The sequence below is a fragment of the Saccopteryx leptura genome, chromosome 5 (assembly GCF_036850995.1).
Source record: "Saccopteryx leptura isolate mSacLep1 chromosome 5, mSacLep1_pri_phased_curated, whole genome shotgun sequence".
NCBI lineage: Eukaryota > Metazoa > Chordata > Mammalia > Chiroptera > Emballonuridae > Saccopteryx > Saccopteryx leptura.
In genome coordinates, this window is record NC_089507.1 from 84,696,548 (window position 1) to 84,720,004 (window position 23,457).

Sequence of the window (23,457 nt, forward strand, 5' to 3'; positions counted from 1 at the left end):
AGCCCCCACCGCACTTCTGGAAGGGGCACTTCTTTCATTGGTGGTCAGTGAGAGGAGCATAGTTCCCATTGAAATACTGGTCAGTTTGTTGATTTAAATTTACTTGTTCTTTATTTTAAATATTGTATTTGTTCCCATTTTGTTTTTTTACTTTAAAATAAGATAGGTGCAGTATGCATATGGATTTGTTCATAGTTGTTTTTTTTTAGTCTGGCCCTCCAACAGTCTGAGGGACAGTGAACTGGCCCCCTGTGTAAAAATTTGGGGACTCCTGATTTAACAGAAAGAAAGAATGAAGTAAACTTTCTGGAACTGATTATATTGACATAGAATTTTAGAGAAAAGATACCTTATTTTTTAGCACCTGCTTTATAAAGGAGGTGGGATTTTATGTTGGTCTTAATAGATGAGTAGAATTCTAGTGAGGAAGAAGAAGGAAAATAGAAGATTGATTTATGACACAGTTTTTATTAATTCCCTCAGCATTTTATTTATTTAGGTTGTGGAATGAGATTACAGAGTTGGAGAGATTGAATGGTTTCAGTCTTTCAATTTTTATAGGTAAAGAATTCTAGATAAACTTAAAAGTGTTTCTCAGTGTATTTTTTATGTTGTAGAATAAGAATTTTAGAATTGGTAAGAATGGGTTAGCTTGGCACCTAATTTTTATAGAAAGAGAATTCTGAATGGGTTGAATCAGAGCCCCTGAAAAAGTAAATCTGACCCAGCAGATCTGGTGGACAGATAAGCTTATGCTTTTCCAACAAGTTCCGAGGTAATGCTGATGCTAGTCCTCAGACTTCTCACTGAGCATCAGGGGTTTAGAGCAGTTGTTCTCAGCCTTGGCTGCATATTATAACTGTGGACTTTTTAAAGTATCCCATGCCTAAGCCACACCTTATACCAAGTAAAAAATAATCTGGGGGAGTGGATCCCAGCTCTCAGTACTTTTTAAAGTTTCCTGGGTAATTCAAATTGGCAACCAAGTTTACCAGCCCCTAGTTGCTTCATTGGACTGCAGAACAGTAAAAAAATTCATCCTCATACTGACTTTTGACATAGAGAAAATATTAATCTTTCTTCCAAAGGTTAGAACTTTAGTAGCATATAAAAGTTTTGCTAGAATTTAATGATTATTCTGTACTTTACAAACATTTTTATATAACAATTATATTTTTTAACAGAAGTTAAACATGTAAAGTTTAATACATGTTTCTAAGTCTAAGTAATCATTCAGAAACCTTTATGGGTATTGCTAGATGACATTTGCTCTTAATCCTATAACAGATGCAAATGATCCTCATAACATTAGACTCTAATTCCTAGTTGAAGTACAAAATAACATGATACAAATTACATAATAAAAACATGTAAGATAGACATGAATATGACTGAACTCATGTTTTGCTGGCCTTCTTAACCCTATAATCTTTAATCAATGTCAGCTTCAGAATATCTGGTCTTTAAGACTTTGCACTAGTATTTTCATCATTTTCAAGATGAATCTGTAATAAGGGTGGAGATGCTTTCATATATAATGTGAAATTAACTGAGGGAGAGAGTTTAGGAAAGAACTGGTAAGTTGTTGACAAATTTTTATAGAAACACCACTAGAGGTATTCTGACAGATAAATTCAGCAAACAATGGGTATAATTCCAGGTGTCTATCCTCGAGGAAGGTTCTTCAATTATTTGGTGAAATGTCTTATTTATTAATCATTTATTATTTACTACCCCACATTTTAGTTGAAGGTTAGGAGATTGTGAAGGGATAATAGCCATAAAAAATTGACAGTGTGTACCTTGAGCATTGACTTTCACTAAGAATGAGCCATGGTATTGTTCACAGATACCTATGGTTCTTTAAAAGTTTAGAACCAGATGATAAATGAATCAGACCTTTTTAACTTATTATTGCCCCATTATTTTTTTTTGCCTTCAAGTTGTTTTTGGTACATTCTAAGTTTAGTTTCTTGTTACTTTGTTTATAAGTAAATGCTATCCCATGCAATTATGTCTTAGTCATTTTCATTTCTGTCTGGCCAACAAGCTTACTCATATGACTTTTTTTCCACCCAAGGCAGGCAGATTTGAAGTGGGGATGGTAGTTGCAGAGATAAGATAGAAATATTTTATTCCTTTTAATGTAATGCTTTATTATTGATTTTAAAATAACATTTTCCATTGATGAGAATTTCCCATAGTGAAAAGTTCTCCCTGAGAGAAGAATACTAAAAGGTTTTCAGAGAAACTTGATATATTAATATAATGTAAGAGTTTTGAATACAACAGTCATAGAAATAATTTATGAACAACTTTCTAGTGTATGAATCATCAGAGACAGTAAAATTGATGTAAGGGATTGTAACAAGTTTTTTACTGACATATAAGATACTAGAATAAATAATAACTGACTACATTTCTTAAAGTCAGAGAAGTATCATTTTTAGCAAGTTCCGTTTTGGTTGTAGATTTACATATAAATCCACATGATATGGGTCACCAAGAATCAGTTTGAATGTCCCTGACTTGGTATGGTAATGAAGAGAGGGCATGTGGCCTTTCACATTGCTTTAGTCTCTCTGTGGCTCTCCCCTACTCTGTGCTTCAGGACATTTTATGTAGTCTCGTCTGACTGCAGAAGGTACATAATCTCCCTAACTTCTTTTCAAAAGCCTTCTGAAGGCTAGATAATTCAGAGAATCTCCTGTCATAAAGAGAAAAAAGAAGTAGTCCAATTTGTTTGTACAAAAGGCTATAGATGCTGGTTCAATCACTATAAGTGGTAGTTAGTTTAGAAAAAATGAAAACTAGGTTACTTTGAGGTAGATTATTTACCTTTACCCAGAAAGAAGAACAGGCTTAGGAAAGCCCACGCCAATACCTAGAAAAGTATGTCAAAGCATATATCCATTAAGTAGAAATATTGTCATCAGAAAGAGAATAAGACATGATCACCAGTCCAGTGACATGTGTAAGTATTAACTCAAAATATTATGTCTATGTCTATGAAACATGGGGTCTATAACTGGATATTCAATGCATACATAGTGGTAAGTGTAGGTTCAAGATTTATCTTGAGTTTGTAATACTTTTAGGTTCACAGAAAATAGCTCATTTGCTATCTGAGTAGAGGAAATATCCTTAGGTTGTCTCTTTTTATATTATCAAATGATTTCATCATGCAGAAAAATAGAGAACAATATAAAAACAGTCTTATCCGTGACTTACCTTTGCCAAATTTTAACACTTTGTCATGATTTGCTTCAGATTTTTTTAAAGAAATAAAATATTATGGATCTCGTTATATTTCTATACATTTTCCTCTGTCATTTGACATACTTGAAAAGTAACTAGTACTTTATATTTCTTGGTAACCATTACTATGCTGTTATTAATCCTTTTACTACATGTTTGTTTCTATAATTCATATATACTGTTGTACAATTTTGTAAATTTTATGTAAATGGTATCACACTGTTTTTCCTTCAACTGCTATTTTTTTATATATGTGCATGTATATATGTAGATCTAAGTCATGCATTTGAAATAGTAATGGCAGTGTATCATTTGATTATACCACAATATGTATCTTTTCTCTTATTAAGTGATAAAGTTTCTAATTTTTCTATCATTGCAATTAATCTTACAATGAATATTCTTGCATATGAATGCCTATATATACGTGTGATAATTTCTCAATAAATATAATTATCAATAGAATTTCTGAAATAGGTACATAGTTATTCTGTGGTGCTAGATATTTTCAAATTTCTTTAGAAAAATATTTGGGCCAATTTATAGTTCCACAAGCAGTATTATACCATTGCTCCACATCTTTTCTATGTTAAGAATTGTGAAGCAATTTATTTTTGCCAGTCAGACAGGTGTGAAGTGGTATCTCACTTTTAATTAATATTTTCATTACAAATATAGCTGAACATCTTTTCTTCTGTTAACTTAGAATTTTATTTTTCTTCAGTGAATTTCCATTTATAGTCTTTGTTTATTTCTTTTAGTTGTTTTATTGAATTTTGGAATTTTTAATATATATATTCTAAATGGTAATCATTTTCCAGTTTTATACATTGTGAATATCTACTTAATAATGGCTTTTATTTACACTTATACAGTATCTTATGTAGGCATATGATTAAAGCTTATAATAAAACTTGCTATCAATTAGAGCTGATCCTCTCCTTATTTTTAAAATTATTTTTACTCTTCTTCTTATATTGTTTGTCTATGATATTTAGGATCAGCTTTTTAAATTCCATAAAAAAACTCAAATAAAATTGAAATAAAATTATAGATTAATTTGGTAAAAACTGCCATTTGTAGTATATACAAACTCTGACTATTGCATGCTATTTTATTTACTTGGGTCTTTTTATTTTTTCCAAAAATATGTATTTCTAGAAAATTCTTGAAAACCTTTCTTAGATTTATTTCTAGTTATAATTTTTTGAGATCAAAAATCTTATTTTAAAACTATATTTTTAAATTATTTGTGTCTGCTCCTTTTCTTAGTAATTCTAGAATTGATCTATGTATCTAATAACATATCATAGTTCTACATAGAAAAGATTTTTTGCAAATGAGAAATTTCTAATCTTATTCCCTTAAGTGAAAATTAAGAACAGATAAAATCAACATCAAAGATCTATTACAAACAATATTTTTAAATATTTTTCAAAAAGTTAATTCTGCAAAACATTAAGCAATTTTATTCACTCATATGACAAGTATAAACAAAGTGCCACACACCAGTAGATATTCCAGACACAGGTGGCTGCTATGGAACATCTGTCTTCACGGAGCTTTTATTTTATTTAGGGAAACAGAATAAACAATTCACACAACAACAACAGCACAAAATAAATAATATTATTTCAAATAGCAGTATGGTAAAACAAAAGGATAGAGAGTTGGGAGGTGATGTGGAGCCGTGCAAAGATTTTAACCATGGTTTGGTATCATCTCATTTACATTTAGAAAATATTTTCTTGCTGCTATGTAGAGAACAAATTACAGGTGTGTGAGAATGGAAGCAGAGATTAGACAGGAGGCCATTCTAGTTAGTCTCACAGGAGACATGATGGTGGCTATCAACTGCTGGTAACAGTAGAGGTTTTGAGACTTGCTCTTACTTGGTAGATATTTGAAAATAAAGATGGGGAACTTGCTGAAGATTATCAAAAGCCCAAGAAGGAGGTAATGCATGATGTTTACAGCCATGGTCTGTCCGGATGAGGTCATTCGGTAGAGAGTGTAATTCAAAGCGAAGGGCTGAATCCTGGGCAATGCAATATTTAGAGGTCTGGAAGAGAAACTTCCATAAAAGGAGACTGAGAAGAAGTATCTGCTGAAATAGTGTGGAGTCTTGAGAGCCAAATGAAGAACATGTTTCTGAAAGAGAAGAAAAATAACCACAGAATAACTTGTGATTGGAAAAACCATTTGCTAATGCCAGAAATGTACCCCTAGTTGAGCTAGTTATTCCCCAAATCATTGTAGCAAAAATATCATGTAGATTTGATGGTTTCTTCTTTAAATCTGTATGAATAGATAGTGTCTGTAGAGCAAATGCTGGGAAAAGAAAGGCCCCTGAATTCTGTGAAATATCTAAAAGCAATTGGAAATGCAGACTGATTCAAAGAATGCAAGATGTTAACAAGTGAAAAAAAAAAAAAAGCATTATTCAGAAGAAACAGAGAATTATGTATAGTTACAATTAACTCTACCCTGGGCTCATTTCCACTGTAGTGAACCTAAATTTCATTTGGTATATATCTTTCCTCTATTTTAAGCATATTTGACATTGAATACTGAGTGGAAATATACAGGTATTGGAATAAGGTGTGAATATTAGCTACAAGACAAATTATGAACAGGGAAAAGTGAAATACAGAGGATAGGATAGCAGATGAGTAAAAAAAATGTTGATGCTCAGATTAGTCAGAGCATCTAAAGTGTATGGTAATAGTAGGGTTAGCAGCATATGATAAAGAACAAGTGAGGCTTGAAAGCTGAACTGTATTATCTTCCAGCTACTTCCTTTCAATTCCGAGTCAGCAAAGAAACAGTTACTGACTTGGGTCATCCTAGAAGCCAGAAAGGTGAAGTGGAAAGGTGAGAGTTACATCCTTACAGAAGAAATTCTTGAAGTTATAAAAATCTAGTAAAGAATGACCTCTAACCATGATATCTGACTGACTATAAGAAATTATATACTCAGCCCTGGCCAGTTGGCTCAGCAGTTAGAGCATCATTAGCCCGGTGTGTGGAAGTCTCTGGTTTGATTCCTGGTCAGGGCACACAGGAGAATTGCCCATCTGCTCCTCCACCCTTTCCCCCTCTCCTTTCTCTTTATCTCTCTCTTCCCCTCCTGCAGCCAAGGCTCCATTGGAGCAAAGTTGGCCCAGGTGCTGGGAACAGCTCCATGGTCTTTGCCTCAGGTGCTAGAATAGCTCTGGCTGCAATGGGGCAACACCCCAGATGGGCAGAGCATCACCCCCTGGTGGGCATGCTCGGTGGATCCCGGTTGGGTGCATGCGGGAGTCAGTTTGACTGCCTCCCCGCTTCTAACCTTGGAAAAATACAAAAAATAAAAAAAGAGAAAGAAATTACATACTCTGTTACCATTATGTTTGGATTACAAATGGAGATTACTTCTGTAATAATACATTATATGGTGTTTGGTTGAAATGTTGTTTCTAACAATGCTTTATTTCTCAAAGTACTATGAGATTGTGTATTTATCTAAGAAATAAATTAAGATAAGAATCTTTTAGCACACAATTTCTCCTCCATTATAGTATTTTCCTTTGACTAGACATGAGCAGATATTTTTTAATATGTAAACCATGACAGACAGAAGAGGGAAACTTTTAGTGAAACTGTGAATAGACTGGAGAGAAAGTTTACCCAAAACATGCTTTGTATACTTTGTGGTTTTATTTAACTCTCTATGTGGTTTACCACATTTTTCTTGGCTATCCACTCTTGCCTGATTATTCAAACCAAGCCTTATTTTTTCTTGTATTTAATACTTTGCTCTCAAACTTTAATGGACATCAAAATCACTTGACAGGCTTGTTAAATTTTAAGTTTTTGGGCCCCGCTCAGAATTTCTGATACAGTAGGTCTAGGATAGGCCTAAGAATTTTGCATTTCTTACAAATTCATAGATGATTCTGATGCTACGGGTCTGTGAATCACCAACGAGAACCACTGAGTGAACACAGCAGTTGTGGGTGGGGCCACTGACATGTTATATACATAAAATAAGCTGTGATGAAATTAAAGTCAAGATTGCAAATTTTCTTTAATTCCATCACTTCATGTCCCAGGATTAAAACCATGGATGCATAATGAAGTAGTCTTAGAGTGATTGTTTAATCTCCAAAGTATTTTTTGTGTATTATTATTAAAAAATATAAAATCCTCATGAATTCTTAGAACTTTAGTGCACTCTACTTTGCACTAGGTGCTTTTCTCGACACCGAAGGAAGGTAGAGAAATATGAAACAAAACACAACCCATAAACTCAGAGGGTACCCCAAACAGGAAGTGAAAACAAAAATCACAAGAAGTGTCGCTAAAATAATGTGCGCTACTCATAAAAGCTAACATTTGCATTTCGTACACACTGTGTCAAATAAAATGTAAGCACTTAGCATACTTTAACTCTTTAACTCCTCACAAAAGTCCTGAAGCAGGTACTATTTTAATCTCTACTTTAAAGATGAGGCACTGAGAGTTAACATTACATGCCCAAATAGTGGTCGAGCTGGGAATTAGATCCAGGCAGCCCAGCTGAAGTGGCCACATGATTAACCACCTGACAGCTGTGTCCCACACTGCAGTGAGCGGGAGCTCCCGGGTGTCATGGGAGCCCCGAGAAAGAGGAGCAGTCAGGAGAAGCTTCCCTGGGAGATGATCTTAAATTTAATAGAAACGTTATAAATTTCTGCTAAATTATTTTAAATTATTACTTTAATGAATAATTGATAGAGGCAAGTTGTGTCAGATGCTCTTTGTGCTACATTTTGCAGTCCTTGAAATACAGTGATCTTTGTTTCATAGAGCATGATTTTCTTCAAATCATCCATTTGCCTCTATGGAAAAATATCCATAGGAAGGAACCCTGTTTATTTTGTTCACTGATTTATTCCCAGTGGCTAGAAGAATTTCTATCAGTCAATTTAATATACACTAATTAATTAGTTAATGTCAGTAAAATTAGCCATAGACCAAAATCAATAAGACCCTGGACAGAAATAGGTATAGGCTAATAATATTTAGCTCCTAAAACAAGAGTACTTATTTGTAAGAATATAGGGCAGCTACTTTTAATGTCATTATTTTGTCTTTTCTACCTGTTCATGGCATCTGCCATTAGCAGAATGAAACATTGTTTTATGCACCTTCTGAGTGTACTGCACTGAATTGTCCATGCTTAAATAAGACACTTATGTTCATCTTCTCAGGGATAACACAAATATAGAATTTTCCAGGTCAATAGTAAGAAATATCTAAAGTTCATCATAGGGTTACAAAAAAACCCCAAATAAACCCATAAATACTGTCCATTAGTAACTGATAACAGGAAATTGGATTTCTAATGTTCATTCACCTTATTAAGGGAAATGCAGTATGGATTAACCTCACTTATACACATGTACACATACACACACACACAATGGAAATGGGCTTTTTTATTAACAAATTGAGTAAGTTACTATTTAAGTAACTTCCTCTTTCTTTTGCAGCTGTTGTGAAGTAATGATTCTCAAACTTACAGTTTTTACTTTCTGAAATTCTTAACAGGGTCAGAACAACTCCTATTGTACCATATTACTAACTCACTCCAAACATAACTCCTTCACATCCTAAAGGGACTCATTTGATCTCTGTATACTGCCATTAACATATAGCTGTAGACAATCTTTGTAGTGTCATTGTAGATTTAAAGACTCATTGTTCTACTCTGAGAAGACAGGAACTCAAAGATGTAGAACTTATCTTAATGTCTTGTACCTATAGGTTATGGTTTAACCAAAACCACCACAGTCATTTTTTTTCACTGAATTACCCAAGGTCAACAACAACAAAAAAAACTAGAACCAATAGGGTATATTATAAAGAGAGAGGGAGAGAGAGAAAGATTAACTTTAAGGAATTGTCTCACATTGTTATGGGACTGGCAATCCTGAAAAATTCTAAAATTTGCAGGGCAGGCCAGCTGAAATTCCAGCAGAAATTGATGTTGCAGTCTTCAATCCAAAGACAGTATGAGGATAGATAGAATTCCTTCCTCTTCCTCTTTTGTCTTCTCTCCTAGGGCCCTCAACTAGTAAATAAAAGTAATTGGCTTTACTCAAAGTTTACTGATATAAATATTAATCACATCTAAAAATACCTGCACAGTAACAGCTAGCCTGATGTGTGACTGAAGAACTAGGCACATAGCCTAGCCAAGTTGACACATAAAATTAACTATTATGCTTACCATTATCCTATTCAGAGGTCGATAGCTCTGAGCAACTCCAATTTACTTGTTTTGATTCTCAACAATCAGTTAGAAAAATGCTTATTAATAGATTTATGAAGAAACTATAACCTAGTGAATAAAAAAATCTTCCAAAATACTCTATCCTGAGGATGTGCTGGTTGTGTGGTAACATATAATTTAAGTCATGTACATAATACAAACTTTTGGTCAAGGAAAAATAGATTATGCTTACTATGTTAAGACATGCTGAATTATAGAGCTGTTGCCACTTTCCTGTTTTATGGGAGTGGCTTTTGAGTTAACATCTCTTGCTTAGTGTAGTAATGAGCTAAATATTGTAATTGCGTCTTAAAGATATTCACGTCCCAGTTCCCAGATCTGTGAATGTTACCTTCTATGGCAAATGAGAGTTTATCTGGGGTCCTATGTCAGAATGCTTTCTCTTCCACAACACAAGTGTTATGTGGTGATTTTCAATGTTTAATGATGCGGGAGCTAAGTTTATAACCAATATGCTCTACTCAAGGACACATATTTCTAATTTGACTTATTTGACTTACTACCATATAATTCTATTGCTGGCAGCTACCCTATCAATACCCATGACTAAAGCTCTCCATGGCAATAATCTTTGTCACATTTTCTAATGAATATTCTCTGTTTTTCTACCTTGTAATTTCACAGTCATGAACCTGAATGTTATCTTACATTCAACTCTTTAGAGCCTACACAGTCAATGACAATGTCCTGCTAACTTTTCTTTTGAAATGTCTGACATATTTGTTAATTTTCCCTGCCACTACTCTAATTCAGACCATCAATTATCTCTCTTTCCTTCCAAAAAATTCTTCTACCAGGTTTCTGTAACATGTTTTACCTTTCTTACCAATCTATTCTCCAAATAGGTGCTTCTCTAATTATTCTCATATTCCATTTCATTCTACCCCTATGTCACATAAGAAATTGCTCCCTAAGGCATCTTAAGCTTTACCCCATTACTTTATTGCCCAAAGAACTGCCCAGATTTTCTTCCTTGCCTTAGTTCATATTTGTTGTTGTTGTTATTATTATTATTTTTATTATTATATTTTTCTGAAGTGAGAAGCAGGGAGGCAGACTCCCGCATGTGCCTGACTGGGATCCACCCATCATGCCCACCAGGGGGCGATGCTCTGCCCATCTGGGACTTGCTCTGCTACAACCAGAGCCATTCTAGTGCCTGAGGTGGAGGCCATGAAGCCATCCTCAGCACCCAACAAATTTTGCTCCAACAGAGCCTTGGCTGCAAGAGGGGAAGAGAGAGATAGAGAGAAAGGAGAGGGGGAAGAGTGGAGAAACAGATGGGCACTTCTCCTGTTGCCCTGACCAGGAATCAAACCCAGAACATCCACACACCAGACTGACACTCTACCACTGAACCAACTGGCCAGGGCTTGTTATTATTTTTTAAAGAACAAATGTGGTGCTTGAGATTACAAGTCTTAAAAAGTGCTGAATAGTCCTTACTAATGAAATCAAGCATCTTTGATATGTCCATTTACTGCTTGTTGTGCATATTCCTTGGATTTCCATGTGAGACCCATCAAAAAGAGTGAGTAGCTTTCTACTGTAAGTCATGGCCCTGCAATAGAGTGACTAGCCATTTAATTCCACTGCAGCCTATCTGATTTTTACACTTTTGTTGTTTTAGGTATCCTGTTTCTCTCTAGGTTCTTTCCTAGTTTCTTTCTAGGTTATTGGTTCCTTCACTGTCAAGACTCAGCAGAGTCAACATTGGTAATTTTCAAAAGATATTTTTTAAATGAACACAGACAGATAGACTATAATCACACATGTATGGACATGAAGTTTCCAGGGAATTCTCTTTTTCACACAAGGCAAACCACAGATTGACTGGACTGGTTGAGCACGTGGCAGCCCTGCTCTTCATTACTTTATCACCATGTGGGCTGATAATGGAAAGTGGATAATAAACAAATATATTCAAGTGCTGTTAGATTTATCTTTAACTGCTGTCAATTACAAGAACTTCAATAAGAACTCCCTCCATACCACCCTTTTCTTCCTAATTTTATCTCCAGACATGGACCCTAAGCTCTCAGGCTGTTCACTGTGGCCTCATGGCCTGCCTTAGTCTTGTTCTGTATATTGCCTTATTACTCCCTGGCTATTCCTGGTCCACAGCCCTGGATAAGAGGGCATTTCACATTATGTCCTCAAATACTCCTTCTATGAGATCAAACTATCTTGCAACAACCTTCTACTTACACGTTCTGCGGCTCTGTTATTACTCATTCTGACTTAGACACTTAAAATCCCGACCTCTTCCTTCTTCCCATTTTCTTTCCCCTGTCTGCTCTTATTTTTACTGCTGCTAATTTTATAGTGGAATCTAAAATCATTTTAGGGTGTTTAGTGAACAATGAACTCTTTCTGAATTCAAGGTGACATGCTCCATTTATTTCTCATGTTTCTTGTTAATTTATTATTCAGATATTTACATATCAGTCTTCCAAAAGTCTATTTTTATAGTTTTACAAAACTCCCAAATCTTAAACATACAGTTATCACACAAATACAGAAGTTTTGCTAAAATTGAAAAGATTTAAGTCACTCAAAGGAATTCACATTACCTAAGAACAACAGAGTAAGGATTAATTTTTACCTTATATTTTTCCTGTTGTTTTGCTTAATAAGCTAGATTAAGAGAAAAAAATAAGACACTGGGCCTGTTCTTTCTGTCACCACAGTGGTTGGTAGTGTGAGCTCTAATCATGCCCAGTCTGAATTTTAACAAGGTAGGCTCTAAACACAGAGACAGCCAGGGAGAATGCCTCAGAAATCACGGGCCTAGATGCTGACAGTTTCCTCCTGCAGCCCCACTCCTGAGGAGCAGGCGCCACGATTGCACTCAGAGCTTCAGCTGTGGGGAAGAAAGAAAAGGAGGCACCACACTTTTGAAAATGCCTAGCCATGTTCCTATTGAAACCTATTCTGAATTCTTTTTCCAAAAGGAAAAAGGGACCTCTATATGGCTTCAAAGTGCAGTTGATTCCCATTATTTACAGTAATTATGTTCTATAAAATTGCTGAACAAGAGGCTACTGAACTGCTGCTCCCAGGAGACAAACAAGGTTAGGTTCCTACCAGTCTCTGGTCACATTCTTGTCAATTGATCGATACATAAACTGCTTTGTGTGTGTTTCTGTTTAATGACATATTATTTGATATATACTTTTAATTCATTAATATTGAACTCACCACCAATAACATTATAATTCATGCCTAAGTGAAACTTATCTGATACACTTATTTTCTTCATAAAGCACATCACAGCCTTCTTGAGCTTAGCAATACTAGACAGCACTTTAGCTTATGGCTGGAGGCCACTTTAAACAACTAAATCACCAAGAAAAACACAAAAATGTAAAAATATGGTACTACATAGGCCATAAAAAGGCCAGTTGCTTACATTACAAGAGCAAAACAAGAGGCATTATACACTTCAGCAAAGAATATGCACTTCAGCTGACTCAAGTTGGTCACTGCTCTGCACTTGTCCACAAATGACTGGAGAAGTGCCACAAGTATTGATTTTGTGGGTACAAATACATTTTTATTAATAGGAAAATTTGCAAATATGGAATCCTTGAATAATGAAGATCAACTGTACTTATTTGTATGACAAAATATTATACATTGTACCTAGGTTTAATACCTGATTGAATAAATGTTATTATCCTCATTTAATGGTTCAGAAAATTGAGACACAGAAAGTTCAAGTTGTTTGTTTAAATCACACCAATTTTAAATGCTGGAGTTGGAATTCCATCCATGTGGTCTTGTTTCAAAGCCCTAATATCTAAGCACTAACTACACAGTATTGCTTCCTGAAGGAAACAAATATTAAGTTTTAAATTTTAGGGTTTAAAATAATAAAAGCATTTAAATTTTAGCATTTAAAATAAAGAAAAGCTTTAATTTTATTATGATGAAATCAGGATTCATTTGAATATAATAATGATTAATACTTTAACTATTTAAATCATTTTAAAAATGATATTTGGTACAAAGTTTCTTGAGAAAATTAACAAGGGACATGCAAAATGGATATGAGCTTTAATTTTTTTCTTAAATATTTAAGAGAATGTTTCAGTAATAAGAATGCAATTGCAAAAATTAATGAAATGAATTTAAAATTGGGGTAAATGCTGATGTGTATATCTATGAACTTTCCACATATTTTACGTAATATGAAAAATACAACTGTAGCGAAGGGCTTGATGGACCATTATTTCCCTTATTCATGTAATTTATCAAGGTTTTATGGATATAATTACCTTGACAGTATGTTTTGTTGCTTGAAATTCTAAATAGGATTACTGTATACGTCTACTTTTTTTACAGGATGCGAAGAGTGATCCCTCATGTGTTCTATGTGTGCTCCTTCTGCCATGGAGCAATCAGCTTCATAAACCCAGCAATCTTCTCTTTTACAGATCCACAGGAAAACTAAAACTAACGTTTCATCAGTCTCTAAATTCTATGGTGAAAGGAATCAAAGCCATTACCTTTCTCCAACCTTCACAAATACTACTGTCCTTACTCCTGTAACTGCTATCTGATTAGTGTCCTAGGAAAATTGCCTAAAAACCACCTGTGGCATGGTTTCTAGCTCAGAAGGATATCAGAAATCCTATAATTCTAAACCCAATCCTGTCTTTTACTTTATAGATAAATATACTGAGGTCCAGGGAGATGAAGGAACTTTCTTAAGTACCACAGATGTAGTGGCTAAGCTGGTAATAGAATGTGTATTTCCTGGCTAAGCTGGTAATATTGTGTATTTCCTGGCTTTTTATCTTTTTGTTGTATGCTTCATTGTTTTTTCCTAAAGTGGCCACCTGGTCATCCTACTTTGAATAAATAAATATTTACGTTTCCAGATAGTGATTTTTGAATACAAATAGATTATTACATGGTCCTTTACTTCCAATTTGTATACTCATCTTTTAAATTTTCAAAGCTGATATTCTAACCTTGCATTTATTTTCATTTTATTATTCTGGTGAACTAGGTTAATCTTTTGAAAGCTTTGATTTGATTAATGTAATCATTGCCCATCTTTTATACGGATTACTTTGAACTGTTAGAAATGGCTCAGCACAAACAAACACTGTATGTGATTCAACTTCTTTACTATGTGTCAACTCATCTAGTTATTTTTATTTGAAACACTATTAAACTTGGATTTTCCTTGAAAACTGAACATTTTAAAACTGGAAATTTATATTGTCAAGAAAAAAAATCAAAAGCAAATTGGCTAGACCTTAGTGTTAATGATGGTTTCTATATTTATACTTTGGTAATGAATCTTGATTAATTCAATGAAAATTGCCTTGAATTGAAGAAGCAGACATACACTGCAGATTAAGCATATTTTCAAAGGTTGGGTTTTTTTTTTTACATCTTCTTGAGGAGTCTATCATAAGATTATAAACTTTGTAAAATAAATGCTATGAGGTTAAAAAAATAAATAATTTTAGAAATTCCAATATGAAGGTAAAGATCTTTAAGTAAAAAAAACATTAGCAATTATGTGCTCTAGATTTAAATGAAGATCTAAAGAATAGTGAAGGACAATATGTAATACTCCAGAATCCCAGGCACCTTATTTGATGAACACTCGTTCTCTTATACTGAATGAGTGCAGAGAAAAAGCGTTCATCTCCTCAGCAAGCTTTATTGTACTAAAAGACTTCCTCATCTTATACTGTTTACAAATTACCAGTTCCAATTACAGAGAGACTCATTGATATCTCAAGTTTTCATAATAATCAAATCAAGGTGAAACATTAAAAGTGTGATTTTGTAAAATATAAAGTACTAAAAACCCAAACTAATTCTTAGTATTAATCACACTTTGTTGAGGTGAGGACTTCTACAAATATGAATGTCATATGTATATTAATATAATATTATATGCACATACTGAGTATATTTAATTTGAGATTCTGCAAAAATAATGTGAGACCATAAATTAATATTAAAATATTAATATATTAAAATAACTAATATAACTCTTGTGAATCATCTCAAGTTCTTTGTAAAGTTAACTGTCATATTTTAATTTAAAAAATCTTAAATTAGAAATTTTCTAGTTATTGACCATGTGCATTATTAGTAGGCTGATTATTTTTTACTTAACAAAAATAACAGGCAATGAAAAGGATTGCAGTAACTATGGGACAGGTTTGAAACTGATTAATTCTATAAAGGTCTAATTATTGGGCCAATCTCAGAATACTCATATTTTAGAATAATGAAAATATTAGGGATCATAAAGTTGGGGCAAACATGATTTAGGACAAGGATGCTCTAAACTATTTGATTCAGAAAAAGGGAAGGAAACTACTATTTATTGAATGTTATGTTTCAAACACCTTGCTGGCACTTGTTATGTATTAAATCATTTCATTATCTCAATAGACCTACAAACTTGGATGAGAAAGTTGGGCTCAGATAACCCTTGCTTGCTGAAGTTTACAGAGTAAATAAATGACAGGATCTACTGATTCTAAGCCCAGGCTTTTGTAACTATCATTCTGTATTGCCCAAAAGATATGAAGATATGAAAATTTAGAGAAAATACATATCACCACAACAGTAGTAATAATTGTGTAACCAAGAAACAGGTTGTCTCAGGAAATAAAGAACTCTGTCATTAGAGGTATGCAAAACAGGACCTAGAACATCATTCTGCTCCTATAGGTAGAAAATTAGAAAGATGTCCTCCAAACCTCTTTTATGTCTATAACTTCACAAAGAATTCAGGTAGATTAATGGGTTTTAAGCTACCACTAAAATAACAAAATAAAAAATAGAGAAGCCAACCTTCAAACCTGTGGTCCCTATGGTATCAGCAGTATTATCTTAAATCAGCAGAATTTCCTCTTTGCGTCAGAAAACGTGGTTCAGGGTGTCAAAATTGTTAAGAAATGTTCCCTGAAAAAACATGGCCACTTGTGACACTCCTTGTACTCTTTTTAAAGTACAAAAATTAAAGGAATACTTAATGAAGTTTCTTGTTATTTTAAATATTATATTGCCTTACTATTGATGACTTTACTGATAGGGAGGTTGGTGAGGTTAAAAGGTGAAACAGTTTCAATAATGACTAAATATTTATTTAATAAAAACAACATTTTAAGCTGCACTAAAAGTGATTTAAAAATTCACCAGAATATCAATGATTAGAACAATGCATAATATTGATTGACAGGTGATTTCTTTTTTATTTTATGTTGTGGCAAAGAGATGACTAAGGGCATCTAAAAATCTTATATTATTCTGCAAATATTTTTTCTTATTAACTTTGGCTTAGTTTAATTACATGAGAAAATTATATATTAGAATGCAACTTACTGAAAATAAATAGGAAATTATATCTTAAGACATTTTTAAGAAAACATAATTTTTACTTTGAAAATTGGTATCTACCTTAGACAGTTTCAGCTTTCATAAGCTTATTTTCATAAACTATTTGATAAGCTTCAACCCACTGCACATCATATAAGAAGGAATCAATGCATTTATTATTGAAATATGAGCATAGATTTACCTATAGTCATTTAGTTTCAGTATATTTTGAAGGGTAAAATATTATCTTACAGTAAGTTCTTAATGTCTATAGAAGGTTTTTATTTGTTTTGTTTTCTGTTAAAAGCATATATACCAACAAACTGAATTTCTTCAGCTCTGAAACACCCAAGTGAATTGAAAACTCAAGGTTTAATTTTCTCTTCTTCCTTTTTTCTTGTCTACAAAATAACAAAGAGGCAAATGAGGCCAGATTAGTGTTCAAAAACATTATAAGGTGACTATTTCTATTGCTTAAAATTTTGCTGGAAGAGAACTGACTCTTACTTTGACAGTGGCTTTTGTTTCTATTGCTGTATGTCTTCCCTTTGCCTGCTTCTGATTATGCCACCGCTATTAAAGGAGGCTGGTGTGTAATGTCTATAACATGTTTTATATCTAAGTGTGAAAGTGTAGAAGAATAACAAACCATCACTCCTCAGTGTGCATGTGTGTGTGTGTGTTGTGTCATTGGGACAGCAGTTTATATTTATCACTTTTTAGTTATGCATAATTAGGACCTGTCTTCTAATTGATACCTAATAAGTAAATATGAAATTCAAACTTAAAAACATTTATATGAAAGCTATAAAATCCTAATGGAAATTTCCAAATGAGATGTTTATAAAAGTGCTTACGTATATTTTTTGTTGCAGTTACTTTTGGGAAAAAAATTCACATAGAAATCTAATATAACCCCTCCAAGAATTTCATGTTCATTTCAACTTCAGCAAGAAGCAAACAAGACATAGCAGTAAAAATCACAAAAAGGTTTTATAGATGCACTTATTTAATTTTGTTATTTAGTGCTTGGCTAACATCAAATTACATTCAAAAGGAGTTATTACAATATAATGATTTTTGTTTTGTTATATTTAAGAGGTTGATGTGCCTTTCTATATTAAACTTTATCCCAATAGTAAGAGTTAAACATATATTTATATATACATATATATATAAAGATGAGAAATAGAAAGGGGGGATTCTACATTGAAAAAACCACTGAGAGTTTCTTATATGTAAAATCACATTAAAAGTCTGTCCCACTATGTCGGAATTACTTTTAGGAGCTTATTGCATTCAGTTTTTTTTAAAATGGGATTGCAGATATAAAAACATTAAATTCTACTGATTTTCATGCTTACAGATACTCGTTTCAAAGAGCTTCCAACTCTTCTCCATTGTGCAGCAAAATTTGGCTTAAAGAACTTGGCTATTCATTTGCTTCAGTGTCCAGGAGCAACTTGGGCTACTCAGATGAAAAATTTGGAGGGATTAGATCCAGCAAATATTGCTGAAAGGCATGATCACAAAGAACTCAAGAAAATCTTTGAAGACTTCTCAGTAAGTTTTTTTCTCCATTATATCTCTAAAACTCTTTTTATAAAATGAGTGTGTGTGTTTGTGTGTGTGCATACACTGCTCTTTTGAAAATGATGCTACTGTGTTGCTACTTGCATCTGTGTTTGTCCGTCCTGAATCATTCATTGTCTTAAAAAGGATTTTGTGAGATTAGTCAGCTTTTATTAGTATTGCCATAAACCAGTTCTGACTCCACACCCCCACCCCAAATAGCTTTTTTGAAATGTATTTGGTCTTTCTATATAGCCTATTCAATACTGGAGAGGACATAGTAAGGAGGAAGTAAAAACCTATTATCTTTATTCTTTTGTTCAAAAGTCTAAATAAGACATTATTAGGTACAGAAGGGTTCTTGTAAACACTCATTTTGTCTCTCTCTTCAACTTTATTTTTTCACTTTCTACACCCTTGGCCTATGCTCTTATAGTCTGTCCTCCCTATCACTACTCATAAATATACAATAAAAAAGAGAAGGGAGTATTTATTTCCCTAAATTATATCAACTTACCAAGGACAAAGAAATCATGATATAAAATAAAACACAGTAAAAAAGTTTTAAAACACGTTATTAGATTATTATATTTAAGGAAAACATTTTGATAATCATTCAAAAAGTTTACCCTATTAAAAGTTAATTCATATTGCTTAAATGTGTCCTCATCTATTATTCCCTTTCTCTCTTTGTGAAGTCTCAGTTTTTTATTATGTAGGTTGAAGCCCCCAATTTTAGAACACTCTTTGAAGGATATAAGTTTTGTAAAAATTTAAGCAAGGGAAGATTTTGAAGGAAAGGTTCTGACCTTAGTCCAGAAAACACATTTTGTGTTTTCATAATCAACTTTAGAAAAGTAGTAATTTTCTGTTTATAACAGAAGTATGCATATTTTGCTCAAGAATGTGAATTATACTTCTGATGATTCTTCGGAAAATAAAATAGGCCAATGGTTTTGTTGGTAAATTTGTCAAAATTTGGCTTCTCATAAAATAAAGACTTTTATTGCCTATGAACCTTTAATATCATATAAATCATTGGAAGCTATAAATAGCTTCTTATTATTTTAGCTTTTATTTTGATTATTAGATTATATCCGTGTGATATTAGACTTATAAAATCATTGGAATTTTTGATTTCCAGACAGTAAAATGACAGCTAATATAACTTTTCCCACCGCTTTTAAGAAATACCAAAATAGTTATCCAAAAAGAATGTGTATTACTATCTGGAATTGTAATAAGACATGTTCTCCCTGTGTTTAAAATAAATACAGAAAAGTTTATAATAAACTACTAGATTTTATTCTATGTCCTTCAAGGATGGAATAAGCATTATTTTTACTCCTAGAAAGAATTTAGATGGCAATTCTTATATACCTGATGAGTACATTCGTTTTAGCATCTAGCCACTGTATGTTGCCATTGACCAGTACAACACAGAAACATAGCATCTATGTCAGGTAAGTCAGTGACTCAGTTCAACCTTGTGTATTTGCCCACAGTACCATTAATTCAGTACATCTCACTTCTCTACAACCCTAGTCTCAAATTTTCAACCACTGGTGAACTCAGTTAAATTTTCCCCTAAAACTCTTCAATACTCAGGATTACTTTCTAAGATTAACCTCGATTTTCAAAGAGTGATGCTTGCATTTCTAGTTTTCCAGGGAGGACTCAGCTTTTAACAGATGCATTCCCATGCAAACTATGTGTACTCCATAAATAGCATAATACCATATAATAATGACAATAGATAGACATTAAGTATGAGTCAAGGGTTTGATGGATGTGGGAAATACTTTTTTTCTCTTTGGTATCTGAAAGGAAGACTTAGTGGGTTCAGGAGTCATGGCCAAAAGGTCAGGGAACTAGTTCCTCACCTCCATGGGCAAGGGAGGCAGGATCCAGAGGTAAGCCTGAGATGAGCTGATGCCGCTTACCGCTCCTGGGTGGCAAACATCCACCTCCCAGGGTCAGGGTTAGATCCTCAACTGGTCTCCGGCACACACCTCCAGGGTTTCAGCACCAGAATGAAAGGCAGAAACCGTGGCTGCACCTAAAACATGAGGCTAGTGTGTTCCAAAAAACAAGTTTATTTTAAAAAGCACCTGGGTACAAGTGGGCTGAGACCAGCAAAGAGTGTCAGCCCCGAGCTGTAGGAGAGAGTATTAGATATAGGGGGTGCTGCAGGCATTTGCTGGCATGGTTACCATCACCTCGACATGCTCAGATTATCATATTAGGGTCTGTGACCTTGGTCACTGACTTGACAGTGAGCAGGATGAGGGGGATTCAGCTGCAGAAACACAAGTTCCTTCTGATGTACCTCGGGCCTAATCAGCGTGGTCCTGTCTGGTGTCCTTGGTAAATTTTGAAGACAGCTGAGGTCAGGAATCTCCCAGGAACAGCTGGGACCTGGCATCTCTGAGCCTGTGGCTAGGCTTTCTGAAACAACTATTGTGATTTAAGCTCCCCTAATGGTCAAGTCCCTCCCCAATGTAAGCTTTCCATGACATTCCTGCAAAGGTAAACTTTTTGATACATTTCAAAGTAAAGGCCAGGAAGCAGTTAAGAGAGAGAATAGCAATCAAATTAACTACAACTTCACAGTGGGGGGTGAGAATGTTCTGTTTTGAGCCCTGGTAGGAAGTTGGGTGAGGGGAATTTGAGTTTTGAAGGGACTCTGGATTTAAAGGAGCCTTGAACCTAAACCTAACAATATCCTCTGTTTCTGCAATAATAATACCAATAGAGTGTGATTGCTATTATTGTCTTTAAGTGACTATTCACTCTTTTTATAGTGACAGCATTCAATTTTGAAGTTATGCTTGATAATTATTCTATGAAATGTGTTAAATGATTTATTTATCAATATTTCATCTCTTTGTGAGCTATTCCATTTTGCTGGAATGTCTGTAGTAGACATTACAATTATAGGTAGGCTAGATCGATTAGTTTTGTGAGTATTCTGCTCTTAGCAAGGAAGGGATTATAACTGTTGCAAGGGACAACAGATTTATAAGGGCATTTTATGGTTATAGATAATTTTAGGTACAATAATTTTGCAAGCTATGAAAGGCCTTTGGCAAATGTGTGGTTAAGGAAATGAGAACATATGTATTAGGTGGTGATGCACAAGGAAAAATGTTTCTTATTAATATATTCTTTTAATTATTTTTAACTATTAATTTTATTTAATATAAATTCAAAAGCCACACCTTCTTAGTGAAATTATACCAGATAATCTAATATTGAAATTTTATATTTCAAACTATGGTAGCTATGTCTTTTTAAGAGCATATCTAAACCTGATAAAGAAAAAATGTGTAATCTCATTATGCTGTTAAAATACTTTATTGTTTCTTTGATAATGTTTACATAGCTCTCATGTCATAATCACATTCTGGTAAATCTAACATGGTGACATATATATTCAAATTTTCCATGAACTATTACTTCAGAATTATTGAAAGGAGTATATTTTTTTTATGTTGAGATTTGTAACCTACCAATGGAACTTATTTCTGTATTGAAGAAATATATACTTTTAAATTCAAACATATAATATTTTGCTCCCAGCTGACTTACAGATTTGCTCAATTCTTCCTTATCTGCCATCAGTGAAAATTGTTCATTTTAGGTTCTCATAGGGAGTTATAGTAGCATGAATTTGATCATTACTGAATAAAGTAGGTAGAAGAACACAGTCTTATGAATTTTAAAAATATAGAAAAAAAGAGACAATTAGCATACATGAGACCATTAGCATACATTCATAAACAAACAAGGGCTATCTATATCTTAGCGTTAGCTATGTGGAGGAAGTGGAGGAAGAGAAGGAGCCTCAGGTCACATTTCTTAACATTTCTTCATGACCTTTTTTCTTTGAGAGGTTAATAATTTATATACAATCTATGAACAGAGCCTCTTTACTATGAATAAATAATTTAAAAAAATATCATGCTTTGATAAAGTTATCTAATTAACACCTATGCTTTTTTCATGTTTTCAAAGTACTGTATTGCTAACGATTATAATACCATATATTCCTATAATCCATCAGGTCTTTCAAATAAACTACTCAAGTTTTAGTTTCTCACAATATCCTCTGGGGGAATTAATATAAATTCTGGACAAAGAGCAGAGTGTTGGTATATAAACCCACACACATCCACTATTGGGTGTGAACCACAGTTTGTTTAACAGAACTCTTGAGAAAAGCCAGATTATTTCAGATAATAAATAGCAATACTGAAAATTAATTCAGTTTTATAAAAAGCTATCTTTTCAATCAGAAATATCTGAAATACTGAAAATAAACTGGAAGTTGGCCACAGATTAAGAGATACTTTGTGATGTAAAGCATACAGCAAAAAATTGGAATGTGTTTTAACCAAAATAATATGTGACATTTCCTTGTATTATCTTACACATATCATTCCATATATCTCTACCAGTTTAGAATACTTAAAAATGATTATATCAATGTATAAGTAGACAGGAAAATATATACTTCTCTGCTGGACCACTATGGAATTGCAAAACCAAAAGATGTTTTCTTAAATTAGGAACAATATCCAGATGAGATCTTCTTTCTTCCACCACATTGTTCACTTATGTATTTAGGTGTGTATGTTAATAAGATCTCGGGCATAAATAGACTTCAGATGAATTTAAGAAATAGAAAGTTAGTCTCCCATGTACTCTTTTTAGCTGGCCTCTTTAGGAGAACTTCGGCTGAGACTCTCTATTGCTCACATCAGTGATGGGAATCCTGTGGCATCTTTCTCTCATTGACTTACCTAGACACTCTCTTTCCCTTGTGAACAGTGGGCTGGTGTGTGTGTGTGCTTGTTTCCATGAGAGAGAGTGAAAAAGGAAGAGAGAGGACAAAGTAAGAAGAGAGGAGAGAGAGAGAGAGATTATATTGCCCTCTAGTGTGTCTG

The 23,457-nt window shown here is 33.6% G+C and overlaps 1 protein-coding gene across 2 annotated transcripts in view; it reads left to right on the plus strand.

The window, feature by feature from the left end:
• Positions 1-23,457, plus strand: part of BANK1 (B cell scaffold protein with ankyrin repeats 1) — a 376,917-nt gene that overhangs the window by 148,260 nt on the left and 205,200 nt on the right. For both annotated transcript variants that reach the window (XM_066384875.1, XM_066384876.1), the window contains exon 7: positions 18,303-18,499. In XM_066384875.1, the coding sequence (XP_066240972.1) occupies positions 18,303-18,499 (197 nt within the window). The remainder of the gene's footprint in view (positions 1-18,302; positions 18,500-23,457) is intronic.